Source organism: Pagrus major, chromosome 1, assembly GCF_040436345.1.
Source record: "Pagrus major chromosome 1, Pma_NU_1.0".
Taxonomy (NCBI): Eukaryota; Metazoa; Chordata; class Actinopteri; order Spariformes; family Sparidae; genus Pagrus; species Pagrus major.
The window spans coordinates 5,746,582-5,771,456 of NC_133215.1; the positions used below are offsets into that span (position 1 = coordinate 5,746,582).

Genomic DNA, 24,875 nt, shown 5'->3' on the forward strand with positions numbered 1-24,875 from the left:
TCATATCGCAGTGCTTAGAAAAAGGAGTCGGGTAAAAACATTCAGCCAAATGTGTTTCTGGACATAAAAGACATTTTCTCCACTCTCTTACAGATATTTAGTGCAATTTCAACTTTGTGGGGGGAAAAAAAGATCAAAGCTCGATCTGAACTAAAGTTTTAGAGGCTTTATTCCTTATCTGGATCCCCGTTATCGTCCGGTAAGTGGGTGCTCGTCTGGTCGGGGTCATTTTTAGAAAAGTCGACTGTTTAATTCATTCAGCCTCACGACCCCACCCCTCTGCAAAATGCCACGCTACATAAATAAACAAGCACCCAGGTATTTATCTTGGTGGCACAGGGCCAGAGAGAGACGATCACCTCCTCCCTCCTCCTCCTCCTCTTCCTCCTCTCTGTCATTAGCCTCCTCCTCTCTCCTCTCACTCTTGTCTCTTTGTCTGGATTGTGGCTTCGCTCATGTGACGGCAGACTGCCGCAATGCCTCATCTGTCCTGGGAGATTCTTAACAAACATCTCCTCCTCAGGAAGAACAGCACCACCTCCTCCTCCTCCTCCTCATTCCCTCACTGCTCAAGTCTAGGATGATTGTAATTATTTTTTTAACCCCACTTGGTCACTTAGTTTCGACAGTATGGTGGTTATTTGCGTCACGCTCGGCTGCCTGTCGCTCGTGTGGACGTTGTGATTCGTCGGCCACAGCAGCCAGGGGGAGTACAGGGACACACGGACCTTCCTCATCAATAGTCTGATTATTAAAGGTGCAGTAAACATAAAAAAAAAAAATCACACAACTGGACCACAGTGTCAAATGAGAGGGGGGGAGACGGGCAGCACGCACACACTTACACATACTTAACCACACACACACAGCACTGATGTGCCTGGTCAGATGTACCTACACCCATTTATTTGCATATTTGCATTCGAATAGCTCACATGCACGCACACACACACATGCAGCAGCATATTTGGCAGCCCCATCTGTTGTTGTAGACGGCAAACACTCACACTCTCACATACACACACACACACACACACGCTGGGATACACAGATATACGGGTGAGAGTTTGGCAGGGATTTGCATTCAATGAGGAAAATGGAGTCGACACAGGATTGAAGCAGCGGCGGATGGAAAATGATGGTTTACGTAATGAAGCAACGAGGGACCGACACTATTTAGCTCCTTCCTCTGTGTGTGTGTGTGTGTGTGTGTGTGTGTGTGTGTGTGTGAGTTGGAGAGAGAGAGAGAGGGAGACATATAGGGACAGCAAAGGGAGGGAGATAGAAATGTATACATAAAGAGGAGGCGAGGCGGAAAGAGATGTAAACAAAGAAAATAGAAAACAGAGGGAGGCAGGCGAGGGCAAAGAGGGAGGGAGGAAATTAAGAGATGGAGGGGGGGAAGAAAGTGTGTGTGTGTGTGTCGCTGTCCCGTGCAGGAGTACAGGACGATTAACCAGGCGGAGCCGGGATGTTTAGGGAAGAGAATCTAGAGGACGAAGAAGAATAAAGAGGGCGATAGAAGTGCTGATGATCGGCTTCGTCTGAAGTCTGTTTTACTTTCCAGTGGAGCTGCGGCCGTGATGTAACGCGCAACATGTCTGCAACACATCTGCATGTGATGTGGCACAGATGTATAAAGACTGTGTGCTGAGGATATAGATATGTGACTCTGCAGATGTGTGTGTGTGTGTGTGTGTGTGTGTGTGTGTGTGTGTGAGGCAGAGGAGGCAGACAAAAACAAACAGCCACTCATCTCAACCTCTGCGCACATACCACCCACTCACACACACACACACACACACACACACACACACATACATATACAGACCTTGCAGAGCTGAGCACCCAAACCACCCACACACAGTGACAGACATGCGCAGTCGCCACGTGAAGCCAGACACACACGTATGCAGCACATAGATCGAGACGCAGACCCAGCCTGGCATAGGCATGCGCATTACACACACACACACTCTCTCTCTCTCTCTCACACACACACACACACTGTACCACTGTCAAAGGCTCTTTCGACTGAGGAGGCAGACATTAACATGCCATAAATGGAGATGGAGGGAAGCGAGCGGGGAGGGAAAAAACTGCATACATACATTAATATGCACACACACACACACACACACACACACACACAAAACATTAAAAACACACCCACGCATTATGTTTGCCCACAGATGCGCACACACACACACACACACAAAGCCTTTACAAACGGCTTCCAAACCCACCCTCTACAACACACACACACATTAACACACACTTACGTACACACCAGTATGCATGCATGCATTCACACCGAATCATCCGACCGTCCCAGCCTCCTCCCTCCTCCCCCCTCCTCCTCTCTAGGGAGGCTCGACTGTCCTCTCCTTCCCTCTCCATCTCTCTCTGAATTATTTCTCCTCATTTAAGGCGGCGGTTTTTAAACAAAGCGTCGGAATAAAAAGATTTTTTTTTTGTTTTTTTAAAAAAAAGGAAAATGTGCAAACTGTCTCCTCCATCTCCCCCCTCCTCCTCCTCCGCCCTCCCTCCCTCCCCCAATCGCTTTCACTCGTTTCTTTCTCTTTCGTTATTTCTCTCGCTTCTGTCCTCAGTTACTGAACTTGGATAAGTCTCTACGGATCGTACCATGTGCTCCAGAATAGAGGGTGGGGCAGGCTGGGGATTAAAAAAATAAAAGTTAAAATAGATACCCTCCCCCCAAGTGACCTTTCACCCCCGACTGTAGGACCTTTAGGTGCTCGTCTCAGGACCAAGGGTTCTTTGACTGATAGCCTTTTTTTTTTTTTAAAGAAACTATAAAAAACTTGATATACATGCAAATATATATTAAAAAAACAAAACGTAAACATCTTTCCTCAGAAGCCAGGCTGTAAAAAGCAGACGTTTTTTATAACACTGGTCAGTTCAAGACGATTAGAAGACGCCTCACAGGCTCTTTTTGGTTCTTCTCCGGGGTGTTTCAATGTGCAGCGCCGCTTCTGTGTTTCACTTAAGGAGATGGTTTAACGACAGACCCTTTAACTTCAGGGCCTGTGTGTGTGTGTGTGTGTGTGTGGGGGGGGCAGTCTAAACATCAATTTAAAGCCGTGACAGTGACACCAAACAGTTCACCACAGCGGCCTCTGCCCATTTCTGACGCCACGCTGGCAATAAGGTGCTCGAGTTGTATTCTGCTTTTGAAGGAAAAAAACACCATAATAGACCAAACACACGTATAAAACTAACAATAAAAATGAATGTCAGTCGGGTCCGCAGTGTGTTTACAATAAGGCAAATCTTTTAAAATGTCAAATCCTTCCTTGATTAGGTTTTTTAAAGTGTTAAGTCATCAAGATTATCACGCTCGCACAGGCAATTTCGTAGCAACAAGAATCAAATTTGGTTCGCTGGTCGTGGCAGATATTCAAATCTGAAACACACACACAGGAAATAGGGGGATTATATACAATAAATGAGGATGTAACCGCTGGATTATCTTTCAGATCAAACACTCAACGCGTTCCTTTTTTAACCTTTGACACTGAAGGCACACCGCTGCCCCCTACAGTCCATACATCACATTTCACGTCCACTCAAAAAGGGAGAATCTTCCGACCAAACACACAAACTTCTGGACGCAAACCAGATCGACTCTGTTTGTGTTCACTAGTGTTTACTGGCCTTCATAACAAAGCTGTAATCTGAAGGGTTAGTCTGGACAATATCACAACACAGATTATGTCTGCTGCTGCTGTCTACTTTACGGGAACAAAGTTTGTTTTCCAGTCCGATTATTTTGCCAAAATGCTGTCACACAGAGAAAACTCAGTGCTCGGGGCTCCAACGTGAAACTTTCCAGGTCATCTAGTGCCACTTCATATTTTCTTGTAACAAAATGTTTCCAATCACACAAAAGTGCACATTGAAATAAAAAACAAAAGGTCCTGATCCAATTAGATTTAGACATTTGTCTTTTCGGCATCGACGGCTATGACATGGTTTGACTATCGCGTCAGAATTTGTGAAGATCAACAGATCACTGGCTTTATTTTCAAATTCTTCTTCTTTTTATATGATTGGGGTATTTCACAGTAAAAGCTCGACTTTATCCTGATTGGTTTTGGCAGGTTTGGGTCCAGAGTTCAACAAAAACATCGACGTTAAAAAAGTAGGAATCCAGTTTTCGTAGAGTAAACCCTCTTACTAAACAAGGATTGTATTGGCTCAATGCCATTAACACCATCAGTAATTTCCACCATTAAGAACGTCCCAGTAAAAAAAAAAATCTCTTTACAAATTAGTGAGATTAAATCTTCAATTTCTCTCCTGCAACAGGGACCAATAACTGCCTGACATGTGATTTAGAGACTTCACAACAGTCTCTAAATTGGACTGTTGTGAAGTCTGACTCACTATCTCACTTCGGTGTGAAGGCAATAAACCACCTCCTGTAGCCTGGATGTAATTAACATGAATCAGTCTACTTCAGCTCCGACATTACCCTAAAAAAAAAAAAGGGGGTTTGGAATTTGTTTGAGTCTCCGAGCTGCAGATTAACGTCGGAGACACGAGGAAACTTTTCTGAGTTTTTACCTGCTGTTGAAGTCTACAGATACAAACTAATGGGCTGCACACAGCGATGATCAAAATCTGTTTAACATATAAAAGAGAGTGTATACATTTTACGGTCGGCTAACTCTGCCTGCGTGTTGTTCATGCTTTCATCAGGCCCGACCCATCCCCCCCCAGAGCCAAACAGACAGATGTGTCAGGTAGAGGCTTCCCGACACTTCATTTACAATCGCTTTTATTCGCTTTTCTGCAGGATGAAAAGAAAAAAAGAGATTCAGGACTTTTTCACCTGATAAGTGAGACAGCTCTTTTTGGAAAGAATGAATCACTCTAAATAGATAGGGGTGATTTTGTAGGGAAGTTGTTGTATTTAACAACCAACGCCAGCCGTGCTTTGTTTGATACACTGATAGAGAATGATTGTAATTGGATGGTTCACTCCTATGTAGCCAAGAACCCTTAAATCAGACTCCTCTGGTAGATTAGTCATGGAAAATGAGAACTGTGCGAGTTTTTACATTTTGTATCAAGTAGCAAACAAGTTGTAGCATGATGTGTTTGAGTTCATTTGCATTACTTGACATGCCTTACTGTGCAGGAGCACATTGCGATGGCGATGCCCAAAACAGTAACATTTCTCGCCCAAGTTTCAAAAGAAAGACTGACTTTTCTATCGATTGTCTAGGATTGATTGTGTGATAATGAGACAAGAGACCGAGGTCAAACTGAAACTGAAATATCAGTGGCACTAAATCATAAAAAGTTCAACTGGAGCCCACTTTACTCAACCTCAAGCTGAACAAGAGAGAGAGAAAGCCCTCTCTGGGGTTTAGCTGATGAGCGCATTCAGCTGGATTGTGGAGGTCAATTTTTCTAAAAGAGAAAACATCTCCTTCTGTATACTTGTTCTTTTTTTTTGTCTGAGAGCTACCATTCAGCCACGCAAGTATCAAAGGCTGCAGGATGACATTCAGGGTTGTTTCTATGCCAACATTCCTCTGTGATTTCCATTATTTAGCAGCTTTCTTTTTATAATGCTAAAAAACTCACATAAAGCCACGAACCTAACTGCAAAACCAACAAACACACAACTTTCAGCCAGCGAGGCAAAGTTTAGCTTCTTCATCACATCAGCTGGAGCCTCATTAAACAGGAAACTAACGCTTTTCATGTGCCTCTCCTGTCTGCTTTGGTGTAATTCCCCTTTAATTCCCACGTTGCTCTGGTGTACTGTAGCTGATGTAGCTGATGGCGCCCAAATGCGTATCACAGCGCTCGTGTGTGTGTGTTCAGCGCAGTGATGATGGGTGAATGAATCGACCAAGCGTGTGTGAAAACACACCGTCTGGCCTCCCGCACTTTTCTCTGCTGCAGCACACACACACAAACCGTGTGGCTGTACGAACACACACACACACACACACACACACACACACATAGCGCTGTATTCCTCGCAATGTACCAATGCCTGAATTAGCACCTTTGTCCGTGCCAGGCGAGCACGCATCCAGGCAGCAGAGCCGGAGGAAACTTGTGCTGCTAACCGGCACGGCTGCGAATATTCTTTAAGCATGAGCTGAAAAACAAAAGAACATCGCTGCTGTGTCCTCACACACACACACACACACACACTCACGTCGTTCCTAAGCTCACAGGCAGAAACTCATTTTCTTGACTTTCCTTCAGATTTAAAAAAAAAGAAAGGGTGATAAACTGATATATAAATTGGATTTCAGCTCGTATTTTTCTCCTTTTTTTTTTGCCTTTTTTTAAATAAAAACCACCCTCTTCTCTTTCTGATACGTACAAAAACGTAGTTTCGATTGTACTCATACCGCAGGAAATAACACAGTGCATTTTATCACGCGCAAACTCTTTGACAATCATCGGTAACAAGTTTTCCTCTCCTTCGGGAGGCTTGGCAAAACAAATCACACACAAAAAGGAAAAATTCAAACAAAAAAAAAAAAGTAAAACTGAAATGTTTTTGTTTTGGGGTCAATAAAAAGTCGGGGAGGTTGGGGGCCAAGCGAACCTTTTTTTCCCCGTGTGCCACCACGCTGTCCGTCAGAACTCACCAGCGTTTCTCTAAGGTGTGGGGAGCTCAGTTTCCCAGCATGCTCAGCAGGGGTTAAAGAGCAGGGTTGCTGGGGTCTGGGATCATAAACCATGCCGATATACATATTAATATTCATTTCCACCCCTGACCTCATCAACCCTGCGTTTCTCAGAGAAAGCTCACATATGGCCGTCCAGACGAAATAAAGCAGAAAATAAAAAAACAAATAAAAACAGACTCACTCAACCTCCACTGACGTACAACGCTGCGGTCCGGATGCTTCTCCACGCATACATTCAATATCAAAACAACAGTGTTACCGGAGTTTGGGGAAGGAAATACATCACTTTCTTTCTCCACACAGGATCACCCCTCCCTCCCTCCCTCCTCCCCTCCCCAGGGAATGTGTGTGATTGATTATGGTAAGAAAAGGGCCTCAGTGACAGTACACACTTTTAAAAACATAAAAAAATAAAGGCTGAAACACTCTTGAAAGGTTGCAGAGGAATGACGAGGTGTTTGGGGGGGGCGACTATTCGTCAACCTCGTCCCTCTGCTACCTTTCTCTCCATCTTTCAGACTCTCTCTACCAGAAAAGACAGGAGGAACAGCCCGAAGAGAGGCATTGTGGGCCGTTGAGAGAGAGAGAGAGATGGAAATCTGGACAGGGAAGGAAAGCAGAACAGAAAGAGGTGGAAAAGAAGAAACAGATCCCCAAACACGTGGCGGCCGGGGGACGAGTGATAACCACCATTGCGACCACCGTTCTCGACTCATCGCCCCAGAAAAACGCCACCCCTCCCTCCATCAATCTGTCCATCTGTCCATTCATCTATCTGTCCGTTCACTCACTCAAAACAAAGTGCTGCCGTCTCCTCCCGCCCCCTGGAGGGTGTCTGCTTGCGTGGCTCCCACGTCGTTATTGTTGGCGGCCGCGGCTGCCGCCGCCACCGCCTCCAGGGAGGCGGGATCAAAGCCCTGCTCCGCCCCCAGAGCGTCAGCCTCCATCTTCACGCTGTCGGCGAGGAAGGCGGAGTAGGCGTCGCTGTCGGCCATCAGCAGTTTGAGCTTGGGGATCCAGCTCTTGCGGACGACGCGACGGGCGTTGGTGCACATGTCGGCCGCGATGGCGTTCATCTCGCTCTCCTTGAAGCTCGGCGCAAAGTTCTGGCAGTAAACTGGAGGAAGGAAAAGAGAGGAAGATGAAAAAGGATGCCACAGGAGAAACACCAAACATAAAAAAGGGAAAAGAACGGATTTGTGAGGAGTTTTAACATTTTCAACTCTGCAAGTTCACTCTCGAAGAGAAAATAAAAAAAATAAAAATCAAGCTTCTTTCAAGGTGTGTATTTAAATTCAAGCGTATTTCTAACCTTGAAAACATAACACTTCATTTAAAACCTTCTACAAACCCTGTTTATAGTACTGTGTGTGTGTGTGTGTGTGTGTGTGTGTGTGACTCACATTTGACGGCGTGCAGCACTCTGTTGTCCAGGGGTTTACGACTGGGGTCATTGGTTGAAGAGCGGATGCCAGTTCCACAGCTGTTAGCCAGAGTGCTCCTGAGCAAGGACAAAAAAAAAAACAGATTAAAAAAAGACACAACATACACAGAAAATAATGCCAACAGAAGCTTTAAGAGAACTAAAAGACTACATTTACTGGTAGGTGAGACGTGTTGAACGCTCACCTGTCAAAGAATGCAGCCAGCAGGCGTCTGAGCAGGACTTTGTGGCGGGTGCCGGCGCTGACGTGGCAGTTCATGAGCTGGGCGCGGGAGATGAACACGGAGGTGCCGCTCACCAGCTCCAGCTTCTCGGCCGGGTCGCCCTCCTCGTACAGCTTCGGGTGGCAGCGGTTCCCGATCTGGCTGATGAGCTCGGCCGGCAGCGACGCCAGGTCCTGCCGAGAACGCGCCCCCCTGCCGCCCCGCCCGCCGCCTGAGTCTGGGGCCAAGTCTGGAAGGGCCTCCACCCGCTCCCCGACCACTGAGGGGGGAAGACGGTGGATTGTTATCAGTTTTTAGAGTATCGTCTTCGTCATCATATTACTGAACCAGAGCTGGAGTTTCAGATTGTATGACTGTATTTTTCTACAAAAAAGACACCAAACTTCTCAAACATTAGAGGCAGTCATACAAAAACTTCATAATTGTGGACTGTTCACTTATTCTCATCTCAAAATACTATTTTCATCACTCACTATCACTGTAGTAGACCGTTTTCTTGGGATATACTTGCTTCTGATTGGCTGGAGTGTGCACATAAAAACATTTTAATGCAGACATACTGTTATAATTAGAGTCGCAACAATCAATTGATTATTCGATGAAATAAACAAATAAATAACTGCCAACTTTTTTGATAATTGATTAATCACTTCAGGCATTTTTCAAGCAAATAGGTCAAACAGTTCCTGGTCGCAGCTTCTTACATGTGAGGATTTGTGCTTTTATTTGTCATTTATGATCGTAAATGAAGGGTGTTTCAAATATATACGTATCATGGATAAATGAAGCAACCTAAAGATGTCACTTTGGGCTCCGGGAAACAGTGAGGAGCATTTTTCACTGATACTACATAGACTAAATGATTAATCGTGAAAATAACCTGCAAATTAATCGATGAAGAAAACAATCGTTAGTTGCAGCGCTAGTTGTGAATCCATATTCTGTTGACAAACTTGATAACCAACATCTGTTCATAAACAAAAACTAAATGTTTGAACAGTGAAAAGACTTTTAGCCCCCTGCGGACGATCCTGTTTAACTGATTTCATCCACACTTCTTGTGTATTATGAATACACCGCAGTTTGTTTTACTATCAGTGTTCTGAATATTTATTTAAAAAATTCAAACAACCATCCGATTGTCCTTTTGATTATATAAACTATTCAAAAAACATTCAGAAGTTTAGCCAGGATCCAAAACTTTTAGTGGTTTCAGTGTTTTTGGAACATTTCATTCACCCTCAACATCCTCTGCTCCTGAGACGTTTGGGTAAACAAACTTTACAGGACGGGTACTTAAAAAGAACAAACACTACAGCGTGAGTCACAGATGGGAGGCAAAAACCTGAGATTCACATGAAGACACAGCGACTGTGAGATGAACTCACCTGCTGCTCCAGCGTTCAGCATGCTGTACATGGTGTACATGTTGCAGATCTGTCTGTACTGCTCTTCGGCGCTGTCGTCCGTTATGTCGTCCTCTTCCTCGTCGTCGTGGTAGCTGATTGGCGAGTCGCTGGTGTACATGCTCAGTGTGCCCGGGCTGGTGCCTTCGGGGGTCCCGCCGTTGTTGTTGTTATTGTTATGGTTATGGTTACTGTTGAGTCCGGCTGCTCCCATTGAAGCGGCGCCACCGTTGCCGCCGCCGCCCACCATGGCAGCATTGGCTGCAGGTCCACGTCCAGAGGCATCCTGGGTAGTGTTGTTGGAGGATGAGGAGGAAGAGGAGGAGGAAGAGTAGCGTGCTGCCTTCCTCATGCTGCCTCCCCCGCCCCCTCCGGACCCCCCTCCCCCGTCGCGGTTGCCACCCTCCCACAGCCGCTTGGCCACGGGGGTGCAGACCACCGAGTAGGGAGAGCCCTCCTGCTGAGTGAGAGACAAACAGAGAAACACTCGTCACTCATCTTTTAAGAAAACATCAAAACTAACAAACATAAACCACCAACTTCAACATCAAACGGCAACAATAAAGAGATTCAGATTTACTCAGCAGCTTTCAGTGGCCGAACGCCAAAAACACTCTTTGGCTTCCAAGATTCAACTGCAAATTCCATATTTTTCATCTCAAACAGGGTCAGAGAGCTACTCTTGTTAGCAGAGCGAACAGAGATTCAGCTGAAAGTTTTGAATGTCAGTGCCAATATAACAGCAGAGATTGTCTAACATGAAACAAAATGATAATATCTTTTAAAATCTACCAACGATGAATATATCTTTCCCTACACAACTCCATTTTTAATTTACCCAAATATCTAAACTTCTTGAATGTAAAATGTCTTTTAGTATCTTACAGTTGACACTTGTTACTACAGATACATTTAAGTAAGCACCAAAAAAGGACCGACATTCAATAGACAGTCACATTCACTATTGATTGTTTCATGCTACATTGATTAGCTGTTTGCTCTATCAAATGTCTTTCAGTGTTTTCAAAAGCCCAACATGACGTCCTAAAACAATTCACTTTGTCCACAACCCAGAGACATTCAGTTTACTGTCATAGAGGACTGTGATTTGACTTTTCCTGAAAAATTACTAAAACTGATTAATCAATTAACAACACTGTTGGTTGCTAGGCAGCAAACGGAAGTTCAATTAGTCTTTGGCAAATAAATCCACATACTTCTCCCGATTCACGAGTTGCTGACATTTCCAGTAACATTTAAATGATTCTGTTCCTCGGCCTGTAACTGTGAGCAAAATCCAAAAAACTAATCAAAAACACAATCTTGGCTTGTCTCTACTGCCGACTGTCGAGAGGCTGGTGAGTAAATTTACACAAATCAGTGCTGACTTTAGACTTCTTACTTCATCTCATAAAAACAACAGATGAAATATTGAGTAAAGGAACAATATTGTGTGAAAATAGCAAAAGTGAGTGTCACCCATAAGAATTTACCTCCAAAATGTTGTGGTAATGGAGATATAAAGTAGCAGGAAATGGAAATACTGAAGCACAAATACCTCGTTAATTGTACTTAACGACAGTATTTGAGTAAATGTACTTGGTTACATTCCATCACTGACAACGAAAACAAAGATATATCCTGCGTATAGGCAGGTAAAACAGTTCTCAGCAGGTGAGCAAATATTCATAATTACATAGCACTTCTTTTTCAATAGAAGATTAAATGAGAGGAAATGGAAAGAAATCAGTGGAATGCTATTCTAGTATCTGTATTGAGCCACCATTACGTGACAGTAAATGAAGTGAGACAACCGTTACTACAGTTTGTGCTCCTTTAACACCCACAACTAATTAATATGGATGGCAACACGATAAAAACCATACTCATCTCTCAGTATTAAGGCGCTTTGACACCTCTCTGGTTAGAGCACTTATATCAAGGCTGACTGCACACAGATTCAATGTCTTTCCCTGAAAAAGATTTTTTAACTGTTTACGCCATATATAAGAAAATAACCTTCAGGTAATGAATCATCAAACAGTATGTATACATGGTGTTTTTTAATAAATCTTTTCAGCTGCTGTTCAACAAAAAGATGTTTCTTTGTAGCTGGAGCTGCTGCGAGCGAGCGAGCTTTCCTTGAAAGTCTGTCAAAGCCTTTTTAAATCTCATACTCAAAGAGACACCTACACACGATGCCCCGTTTCAAATGACATTACTACTGAATGATGTTTTATTATCTCTTCAGACTACTTTACATAATTCAGAGATAGAAGAGGCCTAGATGCTGTTAATTGCCTCATCAATGCAACACTTTGCTTGTTCTGAGGTTATCAGACGCGGCCTACCTGCTGTGGCTGTGCGGTGGGCTGAGGCGTGGAGGCAGCCTGTTCCGTCTTCACCTTGGACACCAGGGGGAGGGGCGTCAGACAGGAGGTGGGTCTTCCCGTGGCCGTGCCGACGACGCCGACCCCGCCGCCTCCCGCGGTCTGAGTGACGGGGCTCTGAGGCTCGGAGGTCGGGGTCTCCTCGGCGTGGAGACCCTGGGAGTCACAGCTTGGAGATGAGACCTGGAGGCGTGGTGATATAGATTAGTTTCATTTTGCTGATATCATTACCAGTGAAAACATACAATATATCATAAGTGATGACACACAATACAGCATCACTTGTGTTCCTGTTCATGTCACGGCTTCTTTGTATGAGTCTTCTCAGCCTGACCAATCACTTCTTCTCCCGCTGGATTGGGTTGAAATTTGTCCTGAACATCCATAAAACCCTCCGGATACTTGGAAACATGTATTCATTTAAATAGTTGATGCAGAATGTTTACAGTAAATCAATTTAGTCACAGTGAGTCATTTTTTTACCCAATTGAAGAAAAAGTCATTTCTCCACTGGTTTTCACTTTCATGCAAACAAATTCTGGTTCCGAGCAGTAAGAATGAACTTTTGGGGGAAAATCCACGGCATGGCCAATAAAAAGTTAGAATTCCCCGTCCAAACCAGGGCCGGGCATCGAGTATAGGAAACTAAAGTCACCAAATATCTCGCATATTAATAATCTTGTTGACTTACTTCATGGTCAGATAGTTCCTGATTCTGGACATTTTTGCCAATTTGGGACTTTTATATTTAGGTGATGTAACTGCTCTGACTGCCTGTAACAGTTGAGGCTTCTTATGTCAAAATTGGATCCATGGGAAAAGTCACAAAAATACTGATGAATACTGGAAATTTTTCATGGTTCTTACAATAGTTGGAGCCTTTTTATGTGCGTTCAAGTGCAAGAATTTAGTACGATCATAGTTTGCAGTGACTATTTTAGCTCCAACTAGATACTCCCCAGAATAAGAGGAAAGGAAGTGTTTGGTGGTCAAAATAAAGCCCTTGAAATCGGTATCTGAATCAGGACCCAGAAGCATCCCATGCACATGTAAGCAAGTTGATAGATGTATTACTGAAGAAGTGGCTACTATCCACACACAGCACATCCATAACATAACCATACAGGGTTAGTAGTACACAGCTGTTAAAAAGTAATAAGTATCGGCTAGAGTTCAGGTATCAGCATTTGTATCAGGAAGAAGAAAAAAATGCTATTGGCACATCTCTACTTGGAAGTACAGCGTGTAGTCTGCGGGGAAGCTCCCCGCGGGGCAGTTCCTCTCAGGGAATCCCCACAACTCTTTTGTGTGAACACGCCTAATGAAGCAATGTTGCCAAAAATTCTTTGGTTCCACTTTCTCACAAGTCTGGTTTTGCTGCTTTTCTCTGTTTTATATGACTGAATGAAACTATATATCTTTTTGTTTTAGACTGCTGGTCCAACAAAACCTTTGCCTCAGCCTCTGGGAAGTAGAGATGTAATCTGTAATCTGGACTGATTTTTAGTTTCAAACTTAAGTTTCCCATATTACTTTAATGTAACGCCACAAAACACCAATATTACCAAGAAACAGCATTTTAAAACCAGGAAGCAACGTAACACCCTGCACTGACAAACACTTTACATACCTAATGTAACACATAGCTTGGTGCCATGTTAACTCTGTGTGTCTGGGAGCTGTTGAGGGGTACGTTCAAGGAAATCAGTTTTTTCACATTAATATGCAGATTTATGCAGCGAGGCACTCCAAATCTAATCAGATCATCTGCTACTATAGAGGGAACCTGTAGTGTCAGGACGATGTTTCAATTATTCTGGAGTCACACGAACGTGTCTACAAACACAGACACCCCCACGACAACATAATGCCATGCATAATGTCACACACACACACACACACACACACACACACACACACACACACACACACACACACACACACACACACACAGGTGCCATGATGGCAGCACATAAACAAGGCTGTGTAGATGCATTCAACTTTAAGTAACAATTAAATCATCGTTTATGAATGCCTCATTAGAGCGGTTACCTTGAGGAAAAACTCTGTTCCTTTCTCCATGATCTGCTGGATCTGGAGGAAGCCGGCGGTGTACATGAGCAGGAACTGGTCTCCAACGTTCATGCTGAGGCGTCCGGTGTAGCAGAAGGCCAGGATCTGCTGGAAGCTCTGCGGCTGCACGGCCGGGGGCAGCTCCACCACCGAGCTCTTACCCCCGGCGTTAAACAGATCCCGGAAGTAGGAGCTGCTGGCTGCCAGCACCGCACGGTGGGCCTGAGGGGTAAACAGCAGGCGAAGGTAAGCCATGCGGATGTAAACATATATTGTTTGTAAAGGAAATCCATGCAGTAAGAATATTATGATCCATATCATAAAAATGTAGCTGATCTGGTTCCATTTAAACTTCTTCTGGCTCCACAGTTTGCAGTTTCCATGTTTGGTGGAATGTACTTTCTAAAAGTATCTTATAGTAAAAGGAATCATTTCTCATTATGTTGCAGTACATTATGAAATACAGCAAACGTCTAATTGTAGCCTTACAGATTACAAAGATTTATTCCTCTGGTGAGAGAGAAGTGGCCAGAGGGAGCGCAGGAAATCTATTAGAAATTATTTAAAAGCATGACTCTGGCAATTTTTGACCTGGACCATATTTTACCTATTGATTCTGACCAAAACCTTATCAATACTTTCACTGAGGAAATAATGACGCCTTCCTGCAGCCCTCACAAGCAGTCGTACTAGGCCATGAAAAATACCAAAGAAAATTGCACTTACACAAATGTAAATAATTTTTTCTCCCCTTCCAGTCAGAAACGTTTTTCTTCTTGTTCCTAAAGTTGCAGCTTTTGACGCCGTTTTCACATTCATTGCTCAAAAGTGTAAATTTTCTCAGTGCTCTGATTTTAAGACGGCGGGGCCTATGAGCAGGATTTGTGACATCACAAATAGTTTGGAAGCCAATGCTGGTCCAGTATTCAGTAGACATTAGTGCAATGAGGAAACATGAAGCCTCCAGAATGTACAGTAAAGTAGGAGAAGTATCCAGCAGTTAAGCTGACACATACTTTCATAATCACACATTCAGGATTTTTTTAATGAGGAAGAAGAAGCAGATGACCAAAACAATTACTTCTACAGCGTGTCCGGCATGACGAAGTCTCTGGAAGCCCTTAGATCCACAACTGATTTGAGAAGATGTTATTTACACCCTTTTAAAGCCTAAATCTTCCCTGTAGTTGCCAAGCTAAAAGTGTTAGCACACCTGATGTTGTTGCACGAGCTTGACCGCGGCTCGTCGGTATAATTAACGTCTTTTTAAATCCATTTGGGATCTCGGAGCTTCCAGAGGATGTATGGAGACATTTCATGTTATTAATCAGCTGTAACTTTACATTTTAAGACAAGTCCCCATCTGCTTCCGTTGTTTAGGAGAATGCTGCATCACTGTTTTGCTGTGAAGCTCCAGAAATGGTCGGTGGACAACGAAACTTTCCACTGACATGAGGGTGAGTAGATGATGACTGAATTTTCATTTTTGGGTGAACTTATCCTTTAAACTCTTATCTTTCTTATTAAGTTTTTATTCCAAAGCAAGTACCCCGGTGCAGCTGTTTAGTAACCAACAACAAGAGGCTTCGGTCACACTGTGCAGCTCCCAGGTGAACTCTACACAACCTCTCACTATAGGCCGTCATTCCTTGAATATGTGATATATATGTGAATCTAAAAAAAAAAAAGTTATGGACCTTGAAGGCGTGTCCCTTGACGACCACGGAGACATCACAGTAGAGGCCCTGCAGCCGCTGCTCGTTCAGACACTCCAGGATGTTGTTGCCAAAGTTAGGGATCGCCATCTGCAGCGTCTGAGCCATAACGCTCTGCCCAGCACCACAGGGTCTGCAGGAAAAACACAAAGCTACAGGTTAGGGTAGGGATAACAGGATTTACATCAGAGAAAGGTTATTAATAAGACCGGGAAAAGAGTGAGATATCTGGGAAAAGGAACGGTATATAGATGAAGGTAAATGATGAGGACGTGGAGATGATTGAAGGGAAGGTCAGGAAGCGCGTGAGGAAAAGGGTAGACGGAGACACATCAGAGGAGTGACGAGGAAGCAAACAGTAAATACAGGAGTGATGAGTCAAGAATAACAGAGTAAAGAAGGACTGGAAGACGTAAAAAAAAAGGAAAACAAGAAATAAATGAGGAGAAGAAACAGGGTTGGTAAAGCGTATAATGATTAATGAATTAAGTATTTGGTAAACAACTTAAATTCAAAAGCTCCCAATTCCAAATGAAAGAGAATTTGGGGCCACCAGCGTCAGTTATATAAGCAATCTTTCTTTCTCTTTTTTTAAAAAACCACATTTCATTACATCTAATTCACTGTTAATAAACCGTTTGGTGGTTTTTGGCCTACTTTGTTATTTTCTCGACGTTCCCCTCGCAGTCAAAACACAGTCGCTTACATAACTCATCCACTTCACTCGTCTTCATCGCCGTCCAACAAAGAAAGCGTGTGATCAAAAGTGGAGGAACTGTCAGACTTGACAGAAAATAAACAAGGAATCCATCTCAAATTCAAGTTTTTGCTCACGGCTGATGCCCTCACTTCAGAGTGGACCCTTTGTTTTTGTTTTAAATGCACAGTATATATATATATAGAACTACTCTAACGCCAAGTTTGATGAAGCGGAAAACAGATGAGAACAAAAAAAAGTGAGTCGCCGGTCTGCTCAATAAGATCCTGACCTCCAAATGACTGCAAAAGTGGATACACACAAGTATTTGGACAGAAGCTGATTCTGAGGAGATGCTGTCCAGCTCCTGGCCTGGCTGCAGCCCAAAACAAACCGCTAACAGGAAACAATATGATAGTGATCAGCCTTGTTCCTCTAACGGGAGGAAAAACTCACAGACGAGACCTACTGACCCAAACAGCAGGCCGCTGCACCACCTCCAGCTCTGCTCCTGACCGCTGGGCAGAGCGAACACTGATGCAGCAGCCAAAAAGGCTAAAAGGTCACAGAGAGGCCGGGGCAACAGGAACATTTCTGTTGGAAAAATATGTTTTCAAGTTTGCCGACTTCTTGCCGTCTGCTTGGACTGAATGGCAACGAGGCAAACTTTACGATTAATAAGAAAACGTTCATCGGGTCGGGGTCATAACTGAGCAGCGGCTCAACTGTGTCCCTATAGGGTAATTTGCAAAATGTATATTAAAAACACAGAAATATTTCTCAGTTAAACAGCTTCTTGTAGAGTTCGTGTGAGTTAAGAATCACTTATCCTCCTTCAAGCTTTGGATAGGGCTGCTACTAACAGTTTCATAATCTGCCGAGGGCTAAAGTATCTGCTTCAAACTGCTTCTCTCGTCCAACCAACAGTCAAAAAAAACCCAAATCCTCACACTTAAGAAGGTGGAACCAGCAAATGTTATATGATAATGATATTTTTGCTTGAAAACTGACGATGCAACAATTAATCCAAAATCAAAATCCAAACTCGAAATACTTGGGAACTAATCATCCTTTCAACAGACTGATCAATCAACAACATTTAATCATTGCAGGTCTCGTTGTTTAGTCTAATAAATGTCCGGAGATGGTGAAAGACACTGATCAATACTTCCCACAGCTCAAGATGACATCCTCAAATATTTAAGGATATTCAGTTTACTGTGAGGATTAAAGAAACCTGTTAATGTTCTCATTCAGGAAGCTGGAATCAGACATTTTGACATGTTTTCTTAAATAATTATCCAAATCAATGAATCGCCACACCAAAATAGTTGGTGATTAGTTTAACAGTCGTCAACTCATCGACTAACAGCTGCAGCTTCACTCTGGTCCACAGAGAAAGACAATGATCAGCTATAGTACACAGTGTACTGTACTGAACACTCACCGCTGCACCACTCAGGCTGCAACTGACTGAAGACTTAGATCATCAATTAATATATCCATTATCTAACGACTGATGCTTACTCAAAAACGCCAAATGCAAGTTCCAAGAGCTCAAGGTGTCGACTTTCCAAGTGCTTATACTGCCTGAACGACTGTTATTAAAACCCAAAGGGCTTCGATTTGTAAAAAAAAACTGCAAATCCTCTTCAAGAAGCCGCTGACGCCTGCGAAATGTTTGACATTTAAATCTAATAGATGACTTAAAATAACTGATTATAATGTTCGTTCACTCCAACTTTGTCATTATGCTTGGAGAACACATTCTTGTCATTCCAAGACAGAGCGATGAATAATTGATTAATCGACTTATCATTTTGGCACAATGCAGCACAGTAAGAAGAGTAATTTACATAAAATACACAGCGTCACGTTATGCAATCGTTAAGGCAAAAAATAAATGATTGTGTTTGCATTTTGAATTATGCACATGTTCCCTTCATTTTAAGTTTGGGTCACTGGAGCATTTAGAAATAGGTCACCTACAAAAGCGTGGACTACACACTGGACTGCACGTTTTCTCAAATCATTATGGCAGACAGCTGATTCAGTGATTAATATCAGTGTCGTCTCTTCGTTTGTTGAAGACTTATGTGCATGTATTTGGTGAGAGGGTGTGGGGGGTCTTCACACAAGTGGATGTCTTACATTTTTAAGTAACGCCAATGCAATTTCACATCAATTTAAGCCTATATTATTAATATATATGTGTACAAAAAGTTGGAAAAGCAGATAATTAACTAGAATGACACTTGGTAGAGTGCATACCTTCACCAAGGACAGCAGTCCCCTCTCATTTGATCAAGTAAATCCTTTAATCCAATATCAAACTCTCACATCAAACTGTAAAATCAAAATCCACGGATTTGTTCCCTAAGAAATTAACAAAATTGTCACAAAAACGTCCCATCTTGCAATGTTTAAGAACATCCCTGGATCCATCCCTTCATCCAGATCCCCACCAAAAGTTATTGGGGTCTATTCTTGGCCGAGACCCATCCTTTATCTAAATTTCTTGGAAATCTGTCCAGCAGTTTTTGTGTAATCCTGCTGACAAACCAACCAACCACGCAAACAGACACAGGTGGAAACATTCCCCCTTGGCGGAGGTAATAAACAACACCCAATAAGCTTAATGATAAAACTCATTTTACATTCAGCTGCATAGCTGATGCCCAAAACAGCTTGGGTTCTGCTCCTAAACCTTAGAAAGGCAGGAAAAACCCTGGATATGTAGAATTTATGTGGTTCACAAAAATGTGTATTACAGGTCTGAAATAAAAAAAGCGCCATGACAAATGCTGAGTAAGACTTATTGCTGTACTGCCCAGCACTATATTTGGGTGTTCAGCCTTAAGCCCGAGCAGAAAGGCAGCCTGATCAGCGCTAACAGGCTTATTATGAGTGGAACCAAACCAGTTGGGACTTTTGGCCGACATGCTGTGCAGCGTAGGGTGTTAATTTTCCTTAAACCTCACTGATTGGCTTTTGTTAATGTCGCTCTGAGGAATTGGACAACTTCTCACTCCGGGACAAGAGGCAGCCGTCTTCAGCCCACTCTTAATACAAGAAGGACTTAATGACAGTCAGCACCAACAACCGGGTCCGACTTGAATTAAGATTTGAGTCGGATTGGTCCACAGCTGGAGAAATGTAAACACAATCCAATCTGCAGATCCGTCCTTACATATAAGAAAAACCTGCTGAAACTAACCTTAGGAAGTATGGTTGTTCCGATACTGGTACCAGGTTGGAAATTCTGCTTAAAATGCTGGAATATGTACTGATCCGATACCACTTTATTCAATATTTTCCAAACAAGACGCTACACTTCCCAGCCTTTTTGCAACAAACAGATTTCAGGTATCAGGCAGGAATAAAGTGGTATCGACACATTATTGGAAATAGCCACGGGACAGAAAAATCTCTCGACCATCTACATCGGAGAAACGCTGAGACGGTACTCGTTCAAAATCCCTGAAGCCATCATCACAAAGAAACCCAGAGGATGGTTATCAGCTCCTTCAACAGCTATCATCCAGATGTCCCTGAGCAAGGCTCTTCAAGGAGGAATTTACTCTTAAAAAAAGTATTTAATCACACAAGCTGCTCCTTCACTGGTGCTGCTCCTCAGCCAACAATAAAAGATAGTTGTTGTAAAGGGAAACTTCCAGGTGTGCTGTAAGCGTGCACGCTCAGCAAACCTTCCCTGGCTGAAAAATAAAAAGGTTGAAAAAGTGCAGTGAAGCAGTCCTGAGCTGCCGCCTCACGCCTACATAAGGGCAGCACTGAGAACCAGAGGGCCATCAGCGATTCATCATAATTAATTTTTATGTTTATGGCAACCAATTAATTTTGATAGATATAGACGTAGTATGTAGGGCAGTGGGGTAAGAGAAAGAGTAAAGCGTGAGTATTTACAATCCCAGTGCGACACATTTGTTTTCAGTTTTATTTTTCAAACTATCTAAATTGAAAAAATTATATTAGTGCGCTCACGGTTATAGTTAAAATAACAACCTTATCTGCATCTCTCTGTTTTTTATAGCAGCCAGCGGGCAAGTATTATATTAGTATGTGTATTAATTGTGTAAAACTGCCATTACAATATTATTATGCTTAATTAATTGAGCCGCCATATTCCGGACTAAAAACAATTAAGGCTGCAGACGGCTGCTTATTGGATTCGGGAGCACTTTGTACAATTTGATCTGAATAACTTTCCCATAATATCAAAACACCATTATCGCCCGAGTGTATAAATTACAGTTTTTCTACTGTTTATTTAGTCAAAATCAATAATGCTTTGACATAACTAAGTCAGTGCTGGCTAGCCATTGTACCTTGACACATTATTATGCCTTGACAGCTCGTGTCGATGTAAAGAAATCAATGCGCATTACATTAACGTGATTATTATTCAGCCTGAAGTGGCTCAGAGTGATATTTTCCTCCGTACGTTCTGGGTCCTATCCAGGATTTGTTTACATACATTACTCCTGCTTTAATTAGCATCTCATGATCTTATCAAAACAGGCTACGGTACCTAAAGGTGTGCTGATAGAGCCGCAGGATTAAGATTTAAAAAGCTGCTGGTTTTGACCTCTGGGGCTGGCTGGGAAAGCTCGGAGCACTAAAAATGCATAATCTACACCGTCTGCCGCCTGACATCTGCACTTCCCGTGGCCTTGAGCAGGGAAATTGAACCGACGTGAGTCCCAGTGAAGCTTCTCGGCGACCAGTGGTAGACGCCTGTGGTTGTTTTCCAGGTGTGAATATGTGCAATAACATGAATAATAAGCACGCGGTTGCAAAGACAAGGCAGGAACAAAACTACAAAACACAGGAAAAATACTACAGCTGTGCTTATATTCTCAATAAAAGCTGCATTTGTGTTAAAACTTAAAATGTGCTTTTACGGCGGCGCAGAAGCAAAACTTTGCGCTGCTCGCCTGATGCGATCTCAACACACTGTGGAGCATTGAGATGTCAACCGAGGACATCCTGTCAGCCACCTTTCCCCCCTCACAGGTCAGCGAGGTCACAACAACTTCCAGGAAACATAAAGGGGAGTTAATTCACACCACTTGACCCTTGCCCCGCAGTCCCCATGTGCCCCATTATATGCCCCGACTTAATGCTAAACTGTGTGTGTGTGTCTGAGTCTGTGTGTGTCCTCTGCAACTTTTTAAAAAACCCATCTGCAGTGTCACAACACCAACTCTGATTCACTTTGTGCAGACTATAAACCACATGCTCCAGCTAGCAAAAACCCCAAAATACCAGAGAAAGTAACTTGATCGCTGCAGTCAGCCTTCGCTGGCACATAATCAAAACCCCACAGCAGCTTATGTGAATCAAAGCTTGTGATATCAACATCAATCACAACCTGATCACATTCAGTTTCCTGGTTTTTTTAGGGAGGTTAAAGGTGGCCCTGTTAGCAAGTAGCAAGCTAAAGCTAAGGGCTAACACTGGCATGAGTAAAAACACTTCACCTTCACGTTTAAATCGCAAACATGCCTTTAAATCACACGCACACAATCCCAACCCTGAGTGGACTTTAGTTTACAGACATTTAAGGCTGAAAAAGGGGCTGAATTCACCGAGCACACAGGCACCAAAAAATGTGGCTATAAGTGTAGCCCTCCCCTGAGCACGACCAGAGCTGAAACTTCACAACAAAAAAAACCCAAATGTTATTTATACACATCAATTATACATCAATTAATCTCACGTGGAAGTCTAGCCGAGCCGATGTCTCGCCGGTAGAGAGAGAGAGAGAGGGAGACAGACACAGAGAGGGGAAGGAGGAAGCCCGCCACCAGCGAGGGGCAGCAGGGCAGCCAGACCGGGCAGGAGACGCTCTCGGTGCCCCGCCGTGTGCCAGCCTCGATATCCCCGGTAGGATTTGGGAGAGTCCTCGGCTGGGCTGGGCTGGGCTGGCCCGGGCCGGTGTGTGCGTGCGTGCACGGCGGGAGCCTCTTCTTATTTATTTTGTATGCCAGCCCCCGGCTTCAACTCTCTTCTTTCCCCCCCGAAAAAAAAAGAAAAAAAAAGCACACACGCGTTTATCGTCCGAGGAGCCGGGGACACGAAAATCCGCCACAAAAATAGTCGGAGCGGATGAAATATTCAGCAGTCCGTCGCTCTCTCTCTCTCTCTCTCCCCCGGTCTCTCCCCCTCACAGCCGCGGTGTGATGTCCGTTGTTAGACCCGAGTTCCCCTCCGCCTCCTCCGGCCCCGAATGGCAGCTACCGATACGGGACAGACACGCGTTGTCCCCCCTCCTCCTCCTCCTCCCGCAACACCTCCCGCACAAAATGTCGCTTATGATATATCCCAGCGATTCAATTATTTATTAAAAACTCAGGAAGCGTGAACGGCTACTTCACTGTGTTAGCATTATTTATTTTATTTTATTTTATTTTTTACCAGGGGTCTATAGCGGAGGGCGACACTGGCACTCCATCTTTAGCCGACATCAACAGGTCATCCCGGGACACAAATGCGCTGCAACTGTGGGCGAGACAGACGGATGGATCCGGCATGGCGAGAGAGGAGAGGAGAGGAGAGGAGAGGAGAGGAGGAGGGGGGAGAAAAAGGAAAAGTAAAAAAAAAAAGAAAAAAGAAAAAGGGGGCTGGCTGTGAAATCTTAACCCGTTTACCGACAGGACACCATGATGTGGAGCGGATCCACGACAACAGTGCCTGCGGGGTTTTTTGTTTTTTTTAATTAGAAGAAGAAACCTGCAACCCGCAAAAAAAACACACCAAGTACTTTTTTTGAGAAAAGTTCAGGAATGCGGGAGAAAAGAAGAGCCGAGGACTCATCAAGTCACTCACCGAAGAGGAGGGAGGGAAGGAGGGGGGGAACAGCCCGCGGCGACGTGCGTGAGTGAGTGAAGCCGGTGAAGTGGTTAAAGTTTGGGTCTCGTCCCCTCGTCCCCCCCCCGCACACCCCACCCTCCTCCTCCATGGAGCCCATCCCCCCATAGCAAAGCTAGCTACAACTTTACCACCAACATCCCCTTTAAAAAAAACAATAAAACAACAATAGCTTCACCCCCCCCCCCCCCCCCCCCCCCCCACACCGCCGCCAGCTCCACCGCACACCGCCGCAGACACCAGCCCCTCCATCCGAGAACGCACGCATACAGTTCGGGACAACTGGCCCCCTCCGAACCCCCTCTCCACCACCACCACCACCACCACAACACGTCCTCACCGACACCGGCTGTCCTCGGTGACCCTGCCTCCGCCGCTCAAACTCAACTCACCCCCTCGGCTGGTTGTTCCGCTGGAAAGTGCTTCAATGGAGGAGCAGCAGCAGAAGAAGCGGTCTAGTGTCTCCCTCCGCCTCGCTACAGGCAGCCATTCATTGTGACTGTACTGCCTCTGTGTGTGTGCGTGTGTGTGTGCGTGTGTGTGTGTGTGTGAGAGAGAGAGAGACCAGCAGCCGCCGGGAGAGCACGCACACAATTCACGCATACGCGCACATTACTTGAAAAGGCGTGCGCGCGGAGGTGCACGCATTCACACATGCAGGCGAGGAGATGAGCGCAGAGCGATCGAGGGGGGGAGGAGGAGGAGGGAGGAGAGGAGAGGAGGGGGGAGATTTTTTTTTTTTTTTTTAACTCTCCCAGGGGTTGCAGACTGATCGCAGAGCTACCGATCGGCTAGACAGACAGGTGAGACAGACAGACAGGTAAGACAGACAGACAGGTAGATAGCTGAGGAGACGCTACTTTTCCCAGCGCTGTAATCCCTCAGATAACAATGGTGAGTGTGTTTGAATTAAAAAAATAATAAATAATACTAACTGGGAAACCAAATAAAAGCTTTATTAGTGTATTAATATAAAGCAAAGTAAGAGGTGTGGTTTAATCTGGGTGGCTGTCACAACAGACATTACATCTTCACCTTTGTCACTCAAAATAATAAATAATAATTAATAATAATAAATAAATAAATAGCGTGAGTGAGAGTAAATTAAAGACTCGCCTCCACGTTTAATTTGTTTTCCCTCAGCGTTACTAAATATAACTTGGCACGAGCACAATCATTTGGATGAGTAATGGCAGACAACTTTAAAGTGCACGTGGGAAATGCTGTTATTTTTTATCCAGTCAAAACAATGTTGAGATCACTAAAAAAACAATGAAAACCATTTAAGGCTTATTATTATTATTATTATTATTATTTGTAATCATTATCAATTTTAATTTGCA

The 24,875-nt window shown here is 43.9% G+C and overlaps 1 protein-coding gene across 4 annotated transcripts; it reads right to left on the reverse strand.

Annotated features, from left to right (window-relative positions):
• Positions 1–2,561: 2,561 nt before the first annotated feature.
• Positions 2,562–24,015, reverse strand: nacc1b (nucleus accumbens associated 1, BEN and BTB (POZ) domain containing b). Of its 4 annotated transcripts, none has more exons than XM_073478733.1 (8): positions 23,925–24,015; positions 15,927–16,077; positions 14,209–14,451; positions 12,118–12,339; positions 9,749–10,223; positions 8,322–8,619; positions 8,096–8,193; positions 2,562–7,809 (listed from the first exon to the last, which is right to left on the reverse strand). In XM_073478733.1, exons 2-8 carry the CDS (start codon positions 16,050–16,052, stop codon positions 7,484–7,486), a joined length of 1,788 nt encoding a protein of 595 aa, XP_073334834.1. In that variant the 5' UTR covers positions 16,053–16,077; positions 23,925–24,015; the 3' UTR covers positions 2,562–7,483. The 4 variants fall into 4 exon arrangements, with proteins under 4 accessions (XP_073334834.1, XP_073334813.1, XP_073334829.1 ...); XM_073478712.1 differs by having other exon boundaries at positions 9,749–10,226; XM_073478728.1 differs by lacking the exon at positions 23,925–24,015 and adding an exon at positions 22,382–22,906.
• Between the last annotated feature and the right edge of the window lie 860 nt (positions 24,016–24,875).

Coding starts and splice junctions, on each gene's coding strand:
- nacc1b (XM_073478712.1), bottom strand. CDS start 16,052: ATGGCTCAGACGCTGCAGATGGCGATCCCTAACTTTGGCAACAACATC. Junction 8,620..9,748: donor GCTGAACGCTGGAGCAGCAG/GTGAGTTCATCT, acceptor TTCCCCCCTCAG/TGGTCGGGGAGCGGGTGGAG. Junction 8,194..8,321: donor CTGGCTGCATTCTTTGACAG/GTGAGCGTTCAA, acceptor GTCCTTGCTCAG/GAGCACTCTGGCTAACAGCT.